Source organism: Aotus nancymaae, unplaced genomic scaffold (genome assembly GCF_030222135.1).
Source record: "Aotus nancymaae isolate 86718 unplaced genomic scaffold, 86718_ANA_hifiasm-v0.15.2.pri h1tg000008l, whole genome shotgun sequence".
NCBI lineage: Eukaryota > Metazoa > Chordata > Mammalia > Primates > Aotidae > Aotus > Aotus nancymaae.
This window is the reverse complement of record NW_026988419.1, coordinates 53742802-53763062: the sequence shown is the minus strand read 5'-3', so window position 1 is coordinate 53763062 and position 20261 is coordinate 53742802. Positions and strand designations below refer to the sequence as shown.

General features: G+C 37.5%; 1 protein-coding gene across 2 annotated transcripts in view; it reads right to left on the bottom strand.

Moving 5' to 3' along the window:
* TTN (titin) overlaps window positions 1-20261 on the bottom strand; it is a 270706-nt gene that overhangs the window by 215092 nt on the left and 35353 nt on the right. For both annotated transcript variants that reach the window (XM_064373293.1, XM_021668956.2), the window contains exons 34-45: window positions 18689-18949; window positions 17891-18154; window positions 17543-17803; window positions 17163-17423; window positions 16085-16345; window positions 15226-15367; window positions 14971-15136; window positions 13620-13851; window positions 11782-12066; window positions 11435-11560; window positions 6503-6691; window positions 780-836 (exon numbers count right to left, since the gene is read on the bottom strand). In XM_064373293.1, coding sequence (XP_064229363.1) covers window positions 780-836; window positions 6503-6691; window positions 11435-11560; window positions 11782-12066; window positions 13620-13851; window positions 14971-15136; window positions 15226-15367; window positions 16085-16345; window positions 17163-17423; window positions 17543-17803; window positions 17891-18154; window positions 18689-18949 — 2505 coding nt within the window. The remainder of the gene's footprint in view (window positions 1-779; window positions 837-6502; window positions 6692-11434; window positions 11561-11781; window positions 12067-13619; window positions 13852-14970; window positions 15137-15225; window positions 15368-16084; window positions 16346-17162; window positions 17424-17542; window positions 17804-17890; window positions 18155-18688; window positions 18950-20261) is intronic.

The window sequence follows — 20261 nt, the reverse complement described above, 5'->3', positions numbered from 1 at the left end:
TGTTCTTTCGATAGCTAAGTGGAAAATCTTACCTGACTTGCAGAGAGTGGAATAAACGCCCTTTCTGATTCTTTTGATTGTAGATTATATTATTATATTTTTGAGAATTAACTATTTAATGAGTATATACAAGAACTATAACCATAAGTAATTAGCTAAAATAAAATGAGAAGGCGTTTATTCGAACTAATACAGCCATAAAGTCACAATGTTATGCAAAGAAAAGCAGGCAATAAGGATCACATGAGGCAGCTATCTGCAAGCCAGTGTAAGAGACATATCAATGTTAAAATGATATATGTGCATGAAGTGTAAACCGGATGGAAATGTAATGTTTTCACACAACCTCAATAAAGTAGCATTTCAATCATAATTCATTCATGACATTGCATTCTGAGAATGACAGCTACGTTACTGTCTATTGTTCAATTTAATTCACCGTGATTTTGAAAACAAACTTCTACTTCATGATTTCATGCATTAGGATGACAACTTTTCCTAATACACACTTTTGAAAATGACTGCAAACCTAAAGCTGAATATAGCTGATAAATTTTAAATACAAAATTTCAAATTACCTTACAATAAATTACTGTGCAATGCATGTAACCATCAACATACTAAACCAAGCATGCGACAAAGTAATATATACTCTAAGAGATATATTTGTAAATCTATGTCATTTTTTTCTCAATAATACTAAGAGAAAGAAGGCAACTCAAGGATCCTATTAATCCTTTAGAATTTCTACTTAAATCTCACACCCATTATAACAATACCTTTCATTTCCATCTCAATCTCCTGTTCAATCCTCTCATGCAAAATTGATTCGGGGGCTAAAATAGAAAAACATATGAAGAGATTTTAGTGATTAATTGCATATGCTTTCTGAACCAATTCATGACTTATATGATTAAAATTTTCTTTTACTATAATAACAGAAAAATGCATTCCCCAAATTTACCAAAAAGTCCATGCCAAACAAACTAATGAGCTGATAAAACACATGACAATGTTGACAGAAAGATTTAAAACATTTTTATTTTAGGTTCTTCATGAAATTTCCACTTTTAGTTCTATAATTCCCCATGCCTTTACATGCATTCAGAAGCAATCTACAAACCAAAGGAATATTATTTTCTAAAAAATGTCCTATTGACTAAACACTTTATAAGAGATGAAATCACATTTAGAAAGAACATGCATTTTCTAAATTGTTACTTTAGTAGAGGGCTATTCTCAGTTTTTCCTGCTAGTAAATACTCCTTTGATTTGAACCACCTTTCAAACTTTAAACTACACGAAGTCTAGTTACATATTAAGGAACAAAATAAAGATTTCCCAACTCAACACTGTTTTTATTACACATGGAATAGGCACAGCTTTTAGACACAGCCATCTCTGGGGCAGCTTCTTGGGAAAGGCTGGACTCGTATCACTCTCCGTCTTCAGTCCACGTGGTATCCTGTCAGTAGACTTGATTCCCTTGTTCTCAGTTTCTTATGTTTTTTTCAGCATGAAGTTAATGACAAACTTGATGTTTTCTTTGACGATTCTCTTTTTACTTCACGGGTTGTTTTAATTTGTGACTCTTTGAGTGTTTTAATACTTTTAGTGTCTGAACCCAGAGTAACTTTTGTAAGTGCTCTGGCTTGTGATTCTTTTGCTAGGTAAGAATAAAGTTAGGGAAAGGCATAAATTAGCTGTGTTTGGAAGAATAAAACACATGCTGAATGTAGAGAAGATGGAATGTCATTAGGATGAGAAGGAAAGGCAGCGTGTTAGTCATCAAACTAATATACAATATTTCTATGTTTATTATGCACATAAGAATTGTATTCAAACAGACTTCCAGGGGTTCAACATTTCTACTTAATCTCGGTAGATAACTCTGTAGCCTATATGAGTGTATTAGGCCAAAATTTAAAAGAAACATATAAAGACTGGCCTTATGTCAAATATGCTCTTCAAGCATCTAAAAATGTCTTATCTTTCAACTTTCTTAGGTACAAGTAAAGCAGCTGGATGTTCGAAAAAAATTCTTTTGCTTCAAGAACACTTTAATATTATCAGTTGGAACTGAATGAACTGGAGATCCTGGGGCAAAAGAACAAGCTCAAATCCATTCTGGGAATATGACAATCAAACACTGTACTGAAGCACTAGACTCTTTAGAAAGTGAGTTAAGGGATCTACATTTCACCCACCTTCACAACACAGCCAACTGCCAATTACATTACTGAAAATATTGTCACGGCTTCACCTACAGGACTTATAGACAACATCTCCAAATAAATAATCACTCTGTGTGATTACTATGCTAGCCAGCAGCTGCAGTGAAATTGAGGGTCAACTCTCTGGCTGGTGAAATTTTCTATCTAATGTATATAACTAAACCTCAGTTCTTGAGATATTGCCTTTGTAGGCTATGGTGACAGAATGAGAGATAGCTATAGAATAAAATCTCATTAAGAAAGAATGAGGTCTCTTTTTGGTGAGTGGGTGTTGCAGATACATTATATGAATCAATGAACCATATTCTTCTCTGCACTGGGTAGGAAGAAAGACAATCATTTCAAAATTCTGTGCAGAGATGGCTGTACACCTACATAGCACTGCACTGCCCTCTTTTCATCCCTAACACCACTATAGCCAGGATTAGGGAGGAACTTGAGGCCAGAGCTTTCTACAGACCCCTAGAGATGCCTGAGCTTCTTCCTTCCGTGAGACTCAGTGAAGCTGTTTTGCCTACAGACACAAAACACAGGCTTCTAGAACCTGAAAAATAATTTTCTAATTTCCTTAATATCCAACAGGAAAGTCCATGGATAAGAGGAAGAAGTTATTACACTTGCCCAGACAAGTTTATTCCTGCTTTTCCAGACACAATGGAGAATCAAGCTCACTAACACAAAAATTACGATCTTGCCATGAGAAAATTCTACAATTCTAGGAGGATTTTAAGCCCATAAAAGAAGCATCATTTATGGAAAAATATCTGGGACTTCCAATTTTGGTCCAGAGAGAGCCTTGTTATTTTTAGTGCCAAATTTTCTTTTTCTTTTTTTTTTTTTTTCTGGAGATAGAGTCTAGCTCTGTTGCCCAGGCTGGAGTGCAGTGATGCTATCTCAGCTCAGTGCAACCTCTGCCTCCTGGGTTCAAGCGATTCTTCTGCCTCAGCCTCCTGAGTAGCTGGGATTACAGGCATGCACCAACACGCCTGGCTAATGTTTGTATTTTTAGTAGAGATGGGGTTCTACCATATTAGCCAGGCTGGTCTTGAACTACTGACCTCAAGGCTGTCTCAACTTCCCAATGTGCTGGGATTACAGGCATGAGCCACTGTGCTTAGCCCCAATTTTCTATTTTCATGGCCTCCTTGTAAACAACTAGAACCTTCAGATGCAAAAATAAAGAGGAGATAAGAATTGTTGAACCTCTTACTATTAAAACAATTAAACTGAAATTTACCATAGTGTCTGGCACAATAATAAATACACAATAAGTATTTCTCAGACTACAATATTTCAACTTTGCTACACTTTCTTGGTGGCACATTGGTAAATATTAGAAAATGCAGCACATAGGAAATAAACCTTTGCTTCCTAAACCTCCTTTTGAACGTTAAACTTTCTGAATCCAGACTGGTAAGTTAAATTTTCAGGATAATCTTGGCCAATGATTTGGCTGACTTTCAGAAGTCATTTTTGAATAAAGTGCTAGTTTAGAGATATTCTAATTAATATATTCATTGATTCAATTTGCATGGAAGAAAAGCTGCATAAAGCGATGAGGATGAAATGAAGCAAATCATAGCTAAAAATCAATTAACCACCTTCTACACTTAGTACTGCTGACGTTGTCCTCTCTCCACAGTCATTGTGTACAATGCAGCTGTACAGTCCTTGGTCTACCAGCTGAACATTACATATGGTAAGAAACTGAATATTTCCATTTTGTGATTGCTTCAGTCTCTCCGATTCCTCTATCTTTGCACCTTCATGAGTCCAGGTTACATCAATGAAAGAATCATCTTTTAAAACACAGAGGAATTGAGCCGTGTCACCGCACTTTACAGTGACGTCCTGAAGATGCAGGAGAATCTTGGGTGCCTCATCCATGGACTCTTCAGCACATTCATCAGTGCTTTCTGCAATTTGTGAAAGGGACGCGGTGTGGCGCATCTGTACATCTTGAATGGATGCAGCTGTGTGGGTGGAACTTTGAGATACACTTTCAAAAACCTGCACTTCATATTCATATGATGATCCTTGAAATGACTTAATTTCCTTTTGAGGTATTTTGCTCTCCTCCTTTGTGAAAGAGGAATCTGCCACTGCCTGGGACCTGGTGGACTCTCTTACATCTTTCCCAGAACTTTGCCTATCTAGGACTTGCACTGTATAATCAAGTGACAAGAAAAAGAAAAGAATATTAAGATCTAAGTTTTGCCACTTGCCCACGTTAGTAACACAAAATGGCATGAAAGATGAAGATGAAAGACGTAATTGTCACTTGGAAGCAGCATGCCAGATGCAGTATGCTGTAGGATGTCAAGATCACACAAAATTCATTCCCAGTGATCCAGTGATGAGTGGTTGATGAAGGCTCATGCGGATACTATACAATATCTGGTTCCTTCTTTCTGTTGTCATTTGAGTTATTCAAAGTGACCCAGTCTCTCTTTCTATCTCTCTTTCTCTAGCTGACTATATTTGGGGCAGCATTTGCTCTCCCTCCACCATGTGCTTTATAAGTAATAATCAGCAAATAGATCATTTAATGACGCAATAATACAATGTTGCTTAGAGTAAAGAAGCCAAGCAAAGATAGTGCCTAATAAAATAATTACTGGTTTTACAGTGCACAGAAAACATACTTCAATGAAATTCAGAGTATGTAGGTTAACCTATAATGACCTGGGAGAGTTACTGTATGTTATTTCATTAGTAAGTTATGGACTAACCACAGTATGCAATAAAACAAACATCAGAGACTCTCATTAGTAACAGTGGGACTGAAAAGTATACAGCAAATCAAAGTTGTGGAAGCGAGATGGGCTTTACCTTTTGGAGTCACTGAGAGTGTAGCTGCACAAGTGGCTTCCCCAGCACTATTGGCTGCTTTGCAAGAGTACTGCCCAGCATGCTCTGAGTAAGCATCAACTATAAGCATTAAAGCCATGCCTGTGGACTCCTCAAAATGGAAAACTATGTCTTTTGATGGTAGAATTAGCTGCTGGTTATGAAACCATTGGATTTCTGGCTTGGGAATGCCAGAAACCCTCGCATGAAATCTGACTGTCTCCCCGCTGTGCACCCTGAGGCTTGACAGAGGCTGGATGAAGATGGGCTTTTGGCCAAGGGACTCCTTCTTAAATGAAACTGATAAAGAGACATGCCATTGGGAGTTTGATGCATTTTCTTCAAATTTGCTAAATCCTGAAAAGAAGCATACCAATTTTTAATGTCTTACCTTGCATTGAAACCAGAACTCATTTGGAGTTGTCTACAGATTTGTCACAAATTTCAATAATGGGCTAGAATTCAGTCCAATCCTAATGCCTTGTCATTGTATGTCACTATTGATTTGAAGTCACACAAGTTCACCTCCATTTCTGAGAGAAGCAAGCTGAGACATGAATGGGCTAAGGAGATTCACTACATTGTTTATGAAGGCAATAGTGGATACCCAGCAGGATTCGGGTATTCTTTTCTTTCTTCTTCTGGTTGTAAGGTCAGCTTTTCTATTTTATAAACCACTTTAAATTCATTATTTAAAAAACATCTAGTTACAGTTAATGTCTAAAATTAAGAAAAATAAAAGTGTCTCTGAATTCTTATGTATTTGTGTGTACTTAATACTACATACACTATGCTTGCTCAGGAAAAATAGTCCCACTATATAAAAAATGCCATCCTGGTTTGAATCAAAGTGCCCCGTTACTGAGGAAGTTTTTCTGATCACAGTTTAAGAGCCCTAATTAACATAATGTTAAACTTTAGGACTGGACTCCTCAACACTAAGACATCTTGAAAGGATGGTGAATATAACTCACTGGTGTACAGACCTGAAACTGTCTAGCTTTTGTGAAATCAAAATTGTGTCAGCATGATGAGAGGATTATAATACACTTAGATGTTTTTAAAATGTAATTTTTATCTTAGCCAAATGAGAAAACAAATCTACCTATTTTTTCAGCATATTTCACCCCCTTCTGATTCATGCTGATCAGGAAGCATGACAGCGGGTGACAGCAGCAATACATTACAAATTGTTACAGAGAAAAAGCAAGGCCAAATGAAACATGAGGGTCTATGATTCACAATGAAAAGTGGTAAAGGAGAAGCGAGAACATGGCATATAACATGGAAATAATTAGTTGAATTAGAAGAGAATGGTAGGAACAACAGTGATTTACATGAACTCTTGAGTAATTGTTACAGACATTGTAAGATTCAATCTATATTTAAATGGGGTTCTGAAAGTTGTTTTACTCTACCTTCCAGACTCAGGCTGGCTGTGCTTGACACTTGGCCTATAGCATTACTAGCAACAAAAGTGTAAGTTCCTTCATCTTCTGGAAAAGCTTCGGCAATTTCCAGTTGGTAGGTGTCTTCAAATTGAGTCATTCTAAAGAACCGAGATGGCTTGATTTTCTTGTCTTTGCTGTACCAAGACACTTTAAGATCTGTAACACAAAAGAAAAGAGATACTTTGACCACAAAAACGAGTGGATTTTAAAATTTTACCTGCAAACACAACGTTAATAATACCAGTGACTATATTTCATATTTGACTTAATAACATTATTCTTTTATCTGTGTATGCCATATCCACTATTCATCTTCAAGAAGGAAACATGATCCTAGAAAAATATAGCTTGTTCTATGGTTGAACTGGTTGTAATGCTTAAAATGATAGAATTTCAGTAACATTCTCTTTAGACATTTGCATGTCATGCAGTGGAAGCAGGGATTTTGACATATTCAGTGACTGTGAGAAAAAGCTAGTCCTGAGAACAGTCATCATGAAGGGTTTGATCTGGGCTTGTAGTTGCCTTCTGGGACAGAAAGTGAGAAAAATCTCCACTTTTGGTTTGCAGAAAGATCAATCATGCTGAGAAGATCAAGATATGAAAAGTCTAAAACAGATGCCTTTGAAGGCTGAAGGAAAAAAATCTCTATTTTTGTTCCTAATGAGCAAAAGGTTTCAGTACAGCAGTATATATGGCACAAATAATTGTACAGAAAATATTTTTTTAAATAAAGAGGGAGATTTATGGTATTTAAGCATCTTAGATACATTTAACACTTTTCAGAGTGGCAGTTATAACACATTATAATAAAACTAGCTATTTATGTATAAGGATTTGAACCATTCTAAAATAATAGAAAATAAAAACCCAAATCACAGATAAAGAGCATGTTATTATGTTGTAATAATTGTAGGTGATATGCATTCTAATTTTAGTTAATTGTTTGAATAGCCAAAATCAAAGCCACCTTGTTTATGGAGCACAGTCACTATACTACTTCACTGTCTAAATATCATCCAAGACCATCTTCTAATAGTTCAATCACCTAGCATTTGTCTGCATTTTAATGCCAATATTGGTCTATAAAAGTTACTGTCCTTCCCATGATGGTAGTTGTGTATAAATGCAGGTTCTCTTCTTAAAGAAACAAATCTGTTCAGTTCCTTACATAGTCAGGTAAAGTAGAAAATGAAATCTTGACACTACAACTTGTCAGCTGTGTGACCTTGGACATGTCATTTAAGCTTTCTGGATCAGTCTTTTCATTTGTAAAATGGCGTGCATAATAATTTATGGGCTATTTATTGCATACAATTGCTGTGAGAATTAAATGATATAATACACATGAAAGGGCTTTATAAGCCACTGGCACAAGTCAGTCATTACAGCAAGAATATCTAACATCACAGATGGAAGCAATGTTGTCTTCAATAATACACCAGAAGACAGGGCCATGTGATATAACAGGAAACACCATCACTATTTAGTTTATGTGAAGGTGTGTGTGTGTGTGCGCGCGCGTGCGTGCATGTGCACCCATGCGTGGTGTGATAATCAAAGGCAGGGGAAGGATGAATAGTTTGGTACATCCTCTTACAAGGTTCTCTACTTATTCCTGATGACAGCTTCTTCCTTTGGTAAACTAAATGAAGCACCAGGATACACATGAACTGCCCACAATAAGTGAGTTAACATGTGAAGCCTTTCTTGGTAGTGGACTTGGTGCTTGTGACTGTGATGCCATGATCGGCGTTGGTCATTGGCCTCTCGCGGCTTCTATGAGGCCACTCTTCTCCAATCTTACCTTCTGATTATTTCTCCAATACCTCACTTCTCTCCCTTGACTCCCCTGGCTGAAGGCTTCTTCTACACTCTCCAGGCCTATTGTAATAACCTCTCTCCAGTTCCTGACTGCCAGTCTAGCCTCTCACATCTGTCCATTCCTTCTTTCCCTATCATAATATTGTTTCTAAAAAGCAAACCTGATCACATTATCCCAGGGCTTAAAAATCCTTCAGTGGCTCCTCAGTGTAAACAAGATCAATTCCAAAATCTTCAGCATAGAGTAACAAAAACTTTAGCATGGCCTTTGCTGTATTTTCCAGCCTTCTCATCGCTCATGATATCACTTTCCAACAATACTTAAACCACCCAGTTCTAGCACATGAAGCAACCTTTCAAGTTTTGATGACTTGGAGATGTTGTTTTCTATTTCTAGGATGCCACTGTGTTCAACGGCCGATTTATTTTTCAATGCTCAGTTTATACATCTTCCTCTGCCTCTCTCCTGGACAGAGAATGATAAATATGTGGGCCTGTTAATAGCACTTACAGCCTTGGGATCTAGTTGTGTGCATGCATCTCCTCACCTACATGTTGAGCTCCTTAAAGGCAAGAACAAGATCTGTGCAATCCAGCACCTGTGTCTCAGTAGCAGGGAAACAGTAAATGGTAGAATAAAAATTTCCCAGATACTTAAACGAATAATGAACCGTATGGTTTCTAGACTAATTATTCATCATTTTGTTTGGCTCTCTGTCACTCTATAACTCTCCAAATGACACTGTGGAATAAACATTAGCAAAAACCTAGCTTTTTTACGTTTTAAGATTCTGCTTTCTCAGATTGTTCCTCTACCAGTAGGTGGCACTAGAGACCTTCAGTAGGTAACATTTTCACTGTTAGACACGGCACCTGGTTGCTCAGGCCCAACTTTCATGTTTCAGAAAGTACTGCTTCCCCACAAAACATGGAAAAGGGGCTTCTGAAGACTCCCAATTTATTTCCAATTTGTGGAAAGCAGGGCTATGCTTACTTAAGGCAATACCTGGCCAGAGGAAATTGTGTGTAAATATTTTTAGTCCCAGTGATGTGAAACTATGTGAGTTGATAAGTTTTTGAAAGGGCATTTTATTTAGTGAATTTAATTTCTTTCATACAGAAAATAAATTTATAAGAGGGTGCTAAGACCACTATATGTGTACAAATATTACCACAGATAGGAAGTTAATGATCTTCTGAGTTTACAAAGCCTATACAAACTTTTAAAGACATCGGTCATACAGAAAAGATAGTGAAGTTTTCTCTTTCTCTTTCTACCACAACTGGTGTCTTATAGAGTGCTTCATGTATATTTCTGCAAGCAATACTGTAACATGTTAACATGTTATAGATTTAAAAGCACAAAACCAATATAGTTGACAAATATTACTAATTTGAATGATGTACATATGTATATGTATATAAAAAATTCCACTAAAATTAAATAAATGGATAAATTATTTAGTGTAGTTTTAGTGACTTTGCTTTTAAAATACATTTTTTATTATTGTGTTAGTAGGATATTATCAAATTGGTCCTCATTTATTAATCTTTAATATTTCTTGAACACTATACCTCAAGTATATAGTCTATGGTATTAGTCCATGCTGGTCACCCAATACTAAATATTGATGTTTATATAATTCCTTTCTATGGCTATAATAAAATGAATGTATTGAGCCTCAGTTACTTGGCAGCCATGCCTATAGGTGCTTTACATACATTGTATCTTTTAATTATGCTCATAAAATCAAATAGGTCCATTGGGTTTCTAGATCACCATCTCCATTCCTGAGGAGGAAATCATCAGGTCAGAAGACCAACCGAAGTACTAACGTGTTTAGAAAAATAAATCTTGACAAGGTAGAGATTGGATTATAAGCTAATGGGAGAAGGATAATAAACAAAACAATAAAGCTTTGCAATTACTTTTGGGTCAGAGTGCTGGAAGGTGCCCAAGCTTTGAGAGTTTCCCTTTGGTTGGCAGTATACAAAAGCCAAAAAAATTAGACAGTGATTTTCATTTGGGATAAATGGATCATACATTCATTTGATTTATCTTGTCTCTATCTGAGGTCTGTCTATAATCATAATTGACTTGAAGTGGTTCTACATATCTTGTCTCATTCTACAAAGATCAGATTCCTGGGATGAGGGAACTGGTTGGTGGTGCTTGAGAAGCATGCCCCAATTAAAAATGGTAGCAGGTAACTCTGATTGATTACTATATGATGGGCACTGTACTATATACTAACTTGGGTTACCGAATTTAATCTTGATAATAATCTTAAGTGTTTGATAATAGTCATTTAACAATCATTAATGTCCAATCAACAACTATTTACCAAGTATCTACTATGTACCAGATGATATTCTAGGGCAAGGATCTACTCTTGCTTTCATAGAGCTTACCTTCTGGCAGGTACTATTTTTCAGATGTCAAATTCTAGGTACTGAAACAGAATTCCTAGCCTTATAAAATATACTTTCTAGGATTGGATGCAATAGTATACTCAATGTATTCATGAGAGAAAGAGAACCAGAGAAATGATATATTTGCCTAAAGTCACATATTGAAGGCAAGATTCAAATCCAGCATCTTTGACCATAAAGCCCCGACTTTTGACCACTACAGAATATTGTTTTCCAAAGGATACCTTCCACACAAGCATTGTCTGTAGACTGAATAATGTCTTATATAAATGTATTATTCTTTTGAAATATATGTAGATGCCAGTATAATTAATCTAATAATAATTTTAGTTTGTTATTGTATTTTATCAATTAAGAAATTAAAGTGCAGCTACAATCATAAAAGGAACATGACCTTTTTTTAAGATTAGTGAAAAACACGAATCTAATTTTTTATTGTGATAAAGAACACATAACATAAACACTTAACCATTTTTAAGGGCACAAAACAGTGAAAAACACTTATCTAATTCTTAATTTAATAATTGAAATAAGTTTTCTGCTAGATTTCCATTAAGCTTCAAATTATGCATGAGAGACATTTGTGATGGAGGAAAGGTCAGAGACTGCTTTTCTCATATAATTCTTTGTTCTTAAACCTACCTGTTCCAGAAACCCGGCATTGAAAACAGGCTGGCTGCCCTTCAGACGTCACAGTGTCCTGAAGTGGGGTGATGATAGCAGGAGGATAAATGGGCATTTCCTGATCGGGAGACACAACTTCTGGAACTAAAGAAAGAAACCACAAGATTTGTCATGATTAAGTCACCATGGAGACTTCACAGAAGGGAGCATGTAGGTTTATCTTAATTTATTTCACAGCAGAGTGCTTTCAAAGTTGGGTAGCAGTCTACTTTCATGAGCTCCAAATTGTATTTTCTAATGCACTGGGAAAGCACAAAAGCCTGCTTGTTAGGTTTTTAAGCTGGGAAGTAGCAAGGCATTCCCACCTTCCACTGAGAGTGAAGCTGATGTTGTGGCAACTCCATAGTCATTCTTGGCTTCACAGGTATAGACTGCTGCATCCTCTGGGAAGGCTTCAATTAGCAAAAGCGTGTACTCTTGCCCATCATGAAGAAATTTGCACTTGAAGCCAGTGGAAAGCAGCTGCTCTTCCTTGTACCAGGAAATTTTGGGCTGTGGTCTGCCGGATATCACGGCACAGAAGCGGGCAGGCTTGCCAGACTGCACAGTGACAGGCTGGAGCTCCTGCAGAACTTGGGGCGGTTCAGGAGCTAGGAGTAAATGTCGACAAATAGCCCATGAAAAAGTGTAAAAATACAGGAGAGCATGCAAAACTCTACATTAATTTGTTGCTGAGTAGTTATACATCCAGAGACAAAATTTTGGAATTTTTGTGGTATTTTTACTTGCCTCAGAATATTAGAACATTCTTTGTGCTAGGAATGAAGAAAGCATTTAGAATTTGTCCTCAAGCCAAGGGAATATCTTCAGAAAGATATTTTTGATATTTTGGGGGCATGCTGAGAATGCTGAGTTAACCTGATTATCCCAGTTTCTGGTTGGGGTGGGGGCTTAGCGATGGATACTTGAATGAATTATAAAAGTAACTTCCATGTGCTACCTATTTTCAAAAGTAGTGTGGTGAGTAGGCTCATCCCATTCAGGTTGGTTTGTTTTGAAAGTATTTGTGTTTATGTCATAGTCATTTTGTTAGGTACCAGTGCCAGTAAAATGCAATCAGTAGGTGTTGAATGAATGACTGAATAAATACTATCTCAGATCTAGTTAAATACAATTAGGTAGACTTAGCAAAATTCAGCTTTCCTGTTTTGCTAACTAAAGCATTTTCTTAGTGCTGTGATGAGTGAGAGGACCTGGTTAGTTTATGAAACCCAAACATTGGAAGAAATGACTTCTGTGAGGCTAGTTTCTGACACTATCATAGAAAAGATCTTTACTTTTCTGTGCCTTGGCTTCTCCACTACTAATATAGAGATAGTAAGAACTGGATGCCATGACCATTGGTCTTCTAGGAACCTAGGGAATGTTGGCGATATGGTTCATCTTTGTGAATCCTGAGATTACCCCTAGTGTTCCTGCATCTGCCTCAGGGGTATTTTATTCAGAGAGGTATGGCCTAGGATGAGGACAGGAAGGATGAGGAAAGAGATCCATTTTTCTCTTGCATCTAGGTTAGACTCTATACAAGGTCAGCTTGAGATTCAGCCTTAAAATCTCTCATAAGGAAAGCAGAGGTTTCACAGCACTCCCCTGAGGACTGCTCTAAGTCTCCTCATGTGGAATTTCCCCTCCAAAATAAGAGTCCCTGTTCTTAAAGTTTAGGGTAGAGAGGATCTAGCTCCACATTGCCTGAGGCTCTCTAGGCCCTCCAGGGTCTCAAAGAAGACCTTTGAGTTCTCCCAGGGACTCCAAACCAGAAGTTGGAAATGCCCCTTTTCGCTTGGTAGTGCTGCTAGGACTTGAACAGTTCAGGTGGAGAGCAGAGAACTAAAACAGTTTAATGGCAAATTTAGAGGTTCATCTGGGGTGTATGGTAATTGACACGCAGTGGGTGTTCAATAGTGTTGATCAACCAAGTGAGGATCTGGCCATCAGGTGCTTTCTGGAAGTAGCTTCTCAATAGGTCTTTAAACAGCTGCCCTTTCTTTTCCATAGGTATAATGTGAAAACAAATGTAGCTGCAACCACATGAATGCCATAGGTTCTTTAGATATTTCCTTCAAATTGCAAGAATTTAGTGACTTAAATGGGAGAATTATTTTGAATGGATGCACAAAATATGCTGAAATCTGTCCCTACATACCATTGACATAGAGAGTGACAGAACTCCTGTTCCTTCCTGCCACAAAGGTATATTCTCCCGCATCGCTCTGTCTGGTCTCAGAGATAAACATTCGGTGGATTCTTCTCTCCACCACATATTTGTGTCTTTCTTGAACTTGAAAATTGATTTCAATGCCATCTTTATACCAGTGGGCATCAACATCGTCTTCATTGACCTCAAACTCAACAACGGCACGCTGTTTCTCAATGACCTGTTGATGAAACAGCGTAAAAAGTTAATCCATTTCTAAAACTGTTCAAATGAATGGTATGCAAAATCAATATATTATGATCTAATAAGTTGGCTGATTATAGCACTCTCCAATTTTTCCTGCCTAGTATTGGACAAATGGTACATAAATTTTTTTTGTAGAGAATTGTGTTTATACCTGAACTGGGGAAAGAAGTTGCCCCAAAGAGACAATTATTTCATCCTTAAATGTTTGATTATTAATTACTAATAACAGATATAATGATGCTTTACATTTGGGGGCTTTTTATTACCTAAAAAGTTATTACAAAATTTGATTTCATTTGATAGGAACAATAACTCTGTGGACTAGGTAGGAATTATTATCCTCATTTTAAGAATGAGAACGCTGAGGTTCAGAATTGGAAAATTAATGATTGAAGACATCTCCAGGTGATCTGAGTCCTCATTGAAGCCTTCTTCATTAAGGTCTAGAGTCTCTAAAGCCTGTCTTTTATTTTTAGTTTTTTTGGGGGGATGAGCAGTATGATGAAGCTGAACTCAACTGGTATTTCTCTAGACCTGTTTCCTCCATTATATCATTTGGGGTGACTGACACTTATGAGGACAAGCTCTGTAAATGCAGCAGACCGCAAAAGTGTGCAGCATCCTTGACAGGAACCCCCAGCATGGCTTGGACAGAGCTTCCTATAGACTTCGTAAAAAGTAGTTCTAGCCACTAAGGCCTTCCACACTTGCCTCTCCACAGAGAGAAACCTGAGAAAATGTCACCTTGTTCTAAATTTCCTTAATTCTAATTGATGTGTGAACCTCACGATTTACATTTTAATTCTTTTCTTGTTGGTGCTGCTTGGCAAGCAGCCATTTATTAGACGGTGAAGTTTCTATAGCTGCTTTAATTAAAGTATTTAGACAGCTGCTAGGGACACACTTGTTCCCTAAGTGAGTGGAAACTGTGGCTAAATTGAGATCAGCATAAGAGAGTCTAAGCCAAGTAAGAATGAGCTGATTTAATTCTTTAAAGGACTGTGGTTAGAAAATGTAAAGGGGAAACATTAAAATATAAAAAGATAGATTATGGACTATTGATTTTTCAAAAAATTTAGTATGTAGACAATACCTGAACCTCCTTTTTAATGCTTCGGATGCGAACATCTCTGCCTTCTACAAAGAGGTTTGCAGTTGACATGTTGCCTCCTGCCACCACTGTGTACTTCCCAGCATCAGACATCCGGGTGGATGGGATCAGAAGGCGGTGGACATATTTCTCCTTCTGAATCTTTATTCTATGGATGAAATAGAAATTAGACTTTACCATATGGTGATTCAAAGGAAACTGGGAATTACTGGAATGTTGCAAGACAAAACAACCGACCTGTCTGTGATCTGCAGTTCCTGGTCATCTTTCATCCACTGTACAGTGATGTCAGGTTCAGAAACCTCACATTCAAACATGGCTCGCTTCTTCTCCAGAACCTTAATGTCCTTAATGTGTTTCCTAAATTCTATATGACGAGCTGGAAAATAGCATATAGAAAAATTAACATTTTTTTCACAGCTTTCTTTCTTTTTTTTTTTTTTTTTTGAGGAGGAGTTTCGCTCTTGTTACCTAGGCTGGAGTGCAATGGTGCGATCTCGGCTCACCGCAACCTCTGCCTCCTGGGTTCAGGCAATTCTCCTGCCTCAGCCTCCCGAGTAGCTGGGACTACAGGCACGCACCACCATGCCCGGCTAATTTTTTGTATTTTTAGTAGAGACGGGGTTTCACCATGTTGACCAGGATGGTCTCAATCTCTTGATCTCGTGATCTACCCACCTCGGCCTCCCAAAGTGCTGGGATTACAGGCATGAGCCACCGCGCCCGGCCCTTGCTTTATTGAGATAGAATTCACACACTATACAATCCACCCACTTAAAGTATACAATTCAGTGTGTTTCCATGTATTCATCATTGCGCAGCCATCACCATAATTTTAGAACATTCTGGACATTTCACATAAATGGAATCATACAATATGTGGTCTTCTTATGGTCTCTGGCTTCTTTCACTTAGAATAAAGTTTGCAAGGTTCATCCATGTTGTAGCATACAGTAGTGCTTCCTTTTTATTGCTGAATGATATCCCATTGTATGGCTATTCCACATTTTATTTATCCATTCATTAACTGATACATTAACATTTTATAAAGCACATATGACATTTTTTAATGGATCTAATATTTATGAAACCATACCTTCCACATAAAGTGTGGCTGTTGATGTCGCTTTTCCAGCCACAAAGGTGTAGTCAGCAGCATCCCCAAAGTGAACATTTCTGATGTTCAGTGAGTGTGTGAGCTTTTTCGTTCTCATTTGGCACCTGTCAGTTGATTTGATTTCCACACCATTCTTTAACCATTTGTAAGAGATGCCTTCATAGTTCACTGTCACCTCAAAAGTAATGGTGTCTTTTTCTTCAGCATTGATGTCTTTCAGCATGGAAGTAATCATGATTGCTGCAAAGGAGAAAAGAAAAAACATCCAAGGAGATTTTACGTAAATATGATGTGGGTTATAACAGGTGCAGAATGAAAACTTGGAATGTTTTTAGTATATCTGTTGAGGTCATTACAGTTTAGAGATATAAGCTTTGATACTTTCCATGTACTATACAGGAGAATGCCCACTCACAGAGGAACAGCAAGATCAGCAAGATCAAGTGATAGGCACTGAGGCATCTTTCCAGGTAGCCTTTCAATGCTACTCTAACTGGAACATTTTATCCAGGTGGAGATACTAGTGCTTTACTCAGTGTGAACACATACGAGATGTTTCAATTAACAATTTTATTTTTTATTCTTTGAGACAGGATTTCACTTTTTCACCCAGGCTGGAGTGCAGTGCTGTGATCGTGGCTCACTGTAGACTTAACCTTCTGTGCCCAAGTGATCCTTTCACCTCAGCCTCCTGAGTATCTGGGATTACAAGTTTGTGCCACCATGCCCTTCTGGGCCCAAGTGATCCTCCCACCTCAGCCTCCTGAGTAGCTGAGACTACAATTGTGTGCCACCATGTCCAGCTAATTTTTTTTTTCCCTTTTGTTTTGGTAGAGGCAGGATCTCACTGTATTTTCTAGCCTGGTCTCAAACTCTTGATCTCAAATCATTCTCCTGCCTTGGTCTCCCAAAGTGCTAGGATTACAGGCATGAGCCACACTGACCACCCCATCAAAGATTTTTGAGTAGATTAAAAGCAAGGAAAGTGTAAGGATATAGAATATTAATGAATCTACTGAATATTTCATATATATGTAATATATATATTTTAACTTACGGGTGACTGTCAGAGTTGCGCTGACTTGGTCATTGCCACAGACAAATGTGTATTCCGCTGAGTCCTCTGTGCTGGTGTTCATGATGATCAGCTGGTGGAGTTTTCCCTGCACAACTATCTTGAACTTTTCACTCATCTCAATTTCTACGCCATTCTTCAGCCACATGGAAGGGACATTGAAGTGGGATACCTCGCACTCAAAAGAGGCAGTTTTGGTCTCAGGTACCTCGATATTTTTCATGGTTTTTGTAATATGTAATGCTTGGTAAAATCAGAGAGCATTTCAGTTAATACAATTTATTAAAAGAATAAACGAAACCAAACAAATAAATAGATGGGGTTCATCAAGGAAAGGGCCGTAGGGGCTGCCTGATACTTACTCTCCACAAACAGTTTTGCTTTGCATTCCAATTGCCCCACCACAGCCGTGTATTCCCCAGCATCCGAGGGGGAGATGTTCTGCAGCATCAGCTTGTGGACCTTCCTTTCTGAGACCAATCTGTGTTTGTCACTCGGCTTAATTTCCACATTCTTATGGAACCATTTTACTGGAACAGTGTCATGAGAAACACTAACTTCAAAGGCAACAGTGGCATTTTCCAAGGCTGTCACATCCTTTGGCTTTTTAATGATCTTGACAGCTAAAAGGAAAGTTGGAGCAATTCAGTCATAGGGTTACTTTATGGTAACCATAGGCTATTTGTAAAGTTGTTTCTCAGTCAACTTACTCTCCACGTGCAGTCTGGCACTGGCTCCTAGCCTTCCAAGCCTGAAGCCATAAACAGACTCATCCACGATGGCACAGTTTTTAATCCTCAGAGAGTAAGTTGTTCCTTTGATAGAGATAGCATACTTCTCATTGGATTCCAGCACAACTCCATTTTTGATCCACTGGACACCTTTGACATTAGGGTGTGTAAGCTCAACAGTGAAAACAGCATCCTGTGTTTCTGTCACTGTGAGGTTCTTCAGAGTCTTCTTAATTTTGACAGCTAAAGACAGATTTATGATTGGTTTAGAAAACGTAGATGACATCATCAAGGAAAAGAAGTTCTGAACAAGATCACTGCCTAGTCACCTTGCAAAAGAATGGCTACCAAACATTTTGCAGTTATACAGCACCTCTGTTTTAAAAGACACCTGAGATTATATTTAGGGAAACCTGGGATCCAACTGGACATGTACATAATGAAGTGATTTTTCTTTGCTTTAGTATGAAGTCTGCATAGCTATATATTAGTAGCATAATACACTGATTAGAGAAGGATAAAAGATGAATGGAGAATCAGTGTCCGATTTAGCCGTTTCAGAGAGCTTTAACCGAAGAAATGGCTTTTTTGCATAAACACATTTGATAAGCAATTTTGTACCTCATGGTATGTGTCTCAGGAAGGTTTAGAGGATCTATAATGACTTTATGAAATGAAGATTTATGGTATCCAAAATGTCCATATCCTTTGTCTTTTAAAATGATAAGGATCAAGAATGTAATACAATTTGAAAAGGACAAATCCTATGTTACTTACCTTCAACTTTGAGTTTGGCAGATGTTTTGGAGGTGGCCACCTTGTAGGTGTATTCTCCAATGTCATCTAATTTGGTGGCAGCAATGATAAGTCTCCTTTTGTGGCCATCAGACTCACTTCTGATGTTGTTAGTCAGTGGCAGGTGTTTGCCATCCCTCAACCATTCGCCTTCAGAATCTGGGTTGGCAACTTCACATTCAAACACAGCTTCCTGGGATTCAGCTACGGTCTGATCTGTGAGTGGCTTGGAGATGGCCCCACCTTTGGAATAAGAGAAGTACCATTTGAGTCCTTTAAAAATATTCACACAATAAGAAAGTCTTTGCACAAGTAAATATAAAATATCAAATTTAAAAACATGATTCTGAAATAATGAAATGTCAGTAAGATTGTTTTCATCCATATTGAGGAGGTACCAAAGAAATCCCTTATTCTAAGTATGCATGACTGATAATTAGGAGAAATACTGGAATCAGAAAATTTTTACAAAGAAAAAGCAACTGTTGAATTAATATGAAATTCTTGAAACAGTATGCCACCGGGATAGCCTTTAACTCAATTCTTTCTTCTTGAAAAGCAATTTACTTGGTCTTCGAATGATTATTTCCTGGGAATCTGATATTTCAACTACATAAAAATTTGCTAAACAGAATGTCCAAGTCATCAATGGTTCTACTAGATTTTTGGATTTCTGTATACTAAAAATCACTGTGTTGGCAAATATCACCCATTCTATGAAGTTTCACCCCACTGCCTCCCACTTTTATCATCCACTAGCAGAAATAATTACTGCTTTAACAAGCTAGTTGCTTATGTAGCTGTCCTTTTTAAATTATGAATTTCTCAAGAAAAAAATCAATCATTTCTTACTGAGTTTTGTGTCTTGAGTTCCTAGAAGTGTCTGACCTATGGCAGGTACTTTAAAAACGTCTGGTGAAATTACAGTGGGGTTCATAGTTTGCTCCTGTTTCCACATATTTAAAAACATGTAATTTATATTAAATGTATAAAGATGCTGAATCTGAAATTTTGTTTTACAAGTCTTTTCATGGTTCGCTCTTTGAGGAAATCTTATCAGGTGAGTAAATATAAGCCATGAAACTTTCATACCAAATAAGACAAGTCATTACCATATGACTTGCTTCAATATGAGATGTTATGGACAACATGATCTGAATGTAACATCTCAACTCCTCAATATTTAAAATTGTAATGAACCAAACAAATTAATGATGCTTTCTAGTTTTTTGTTGACAATTGATTTATATTTTTTATTCTTCATTATAAAGCTAAAAAGTTCTGCTGAATGAGCATGCTCCCATTTCTATGTCATATCATAAGTTACATTAAGCTGTATTTTAAAAATACTGATTGAGTTCATGAAAAAGTAGGAAGAAAATAAAAGGAACAAAGGCTAAAGAAGCAAGAGTGGTTAAAAAAGGACATAATTCTGCCGGGCGCGGAGGCTCACGCCTGTAATCCCAGCACTTTGGGAGGCCGAGGCGGGTGAATTACGAGGTCAAGAGATCGAGACCATCCTGGTCAACATGGTGAAACCCCATCTCTACTAAAA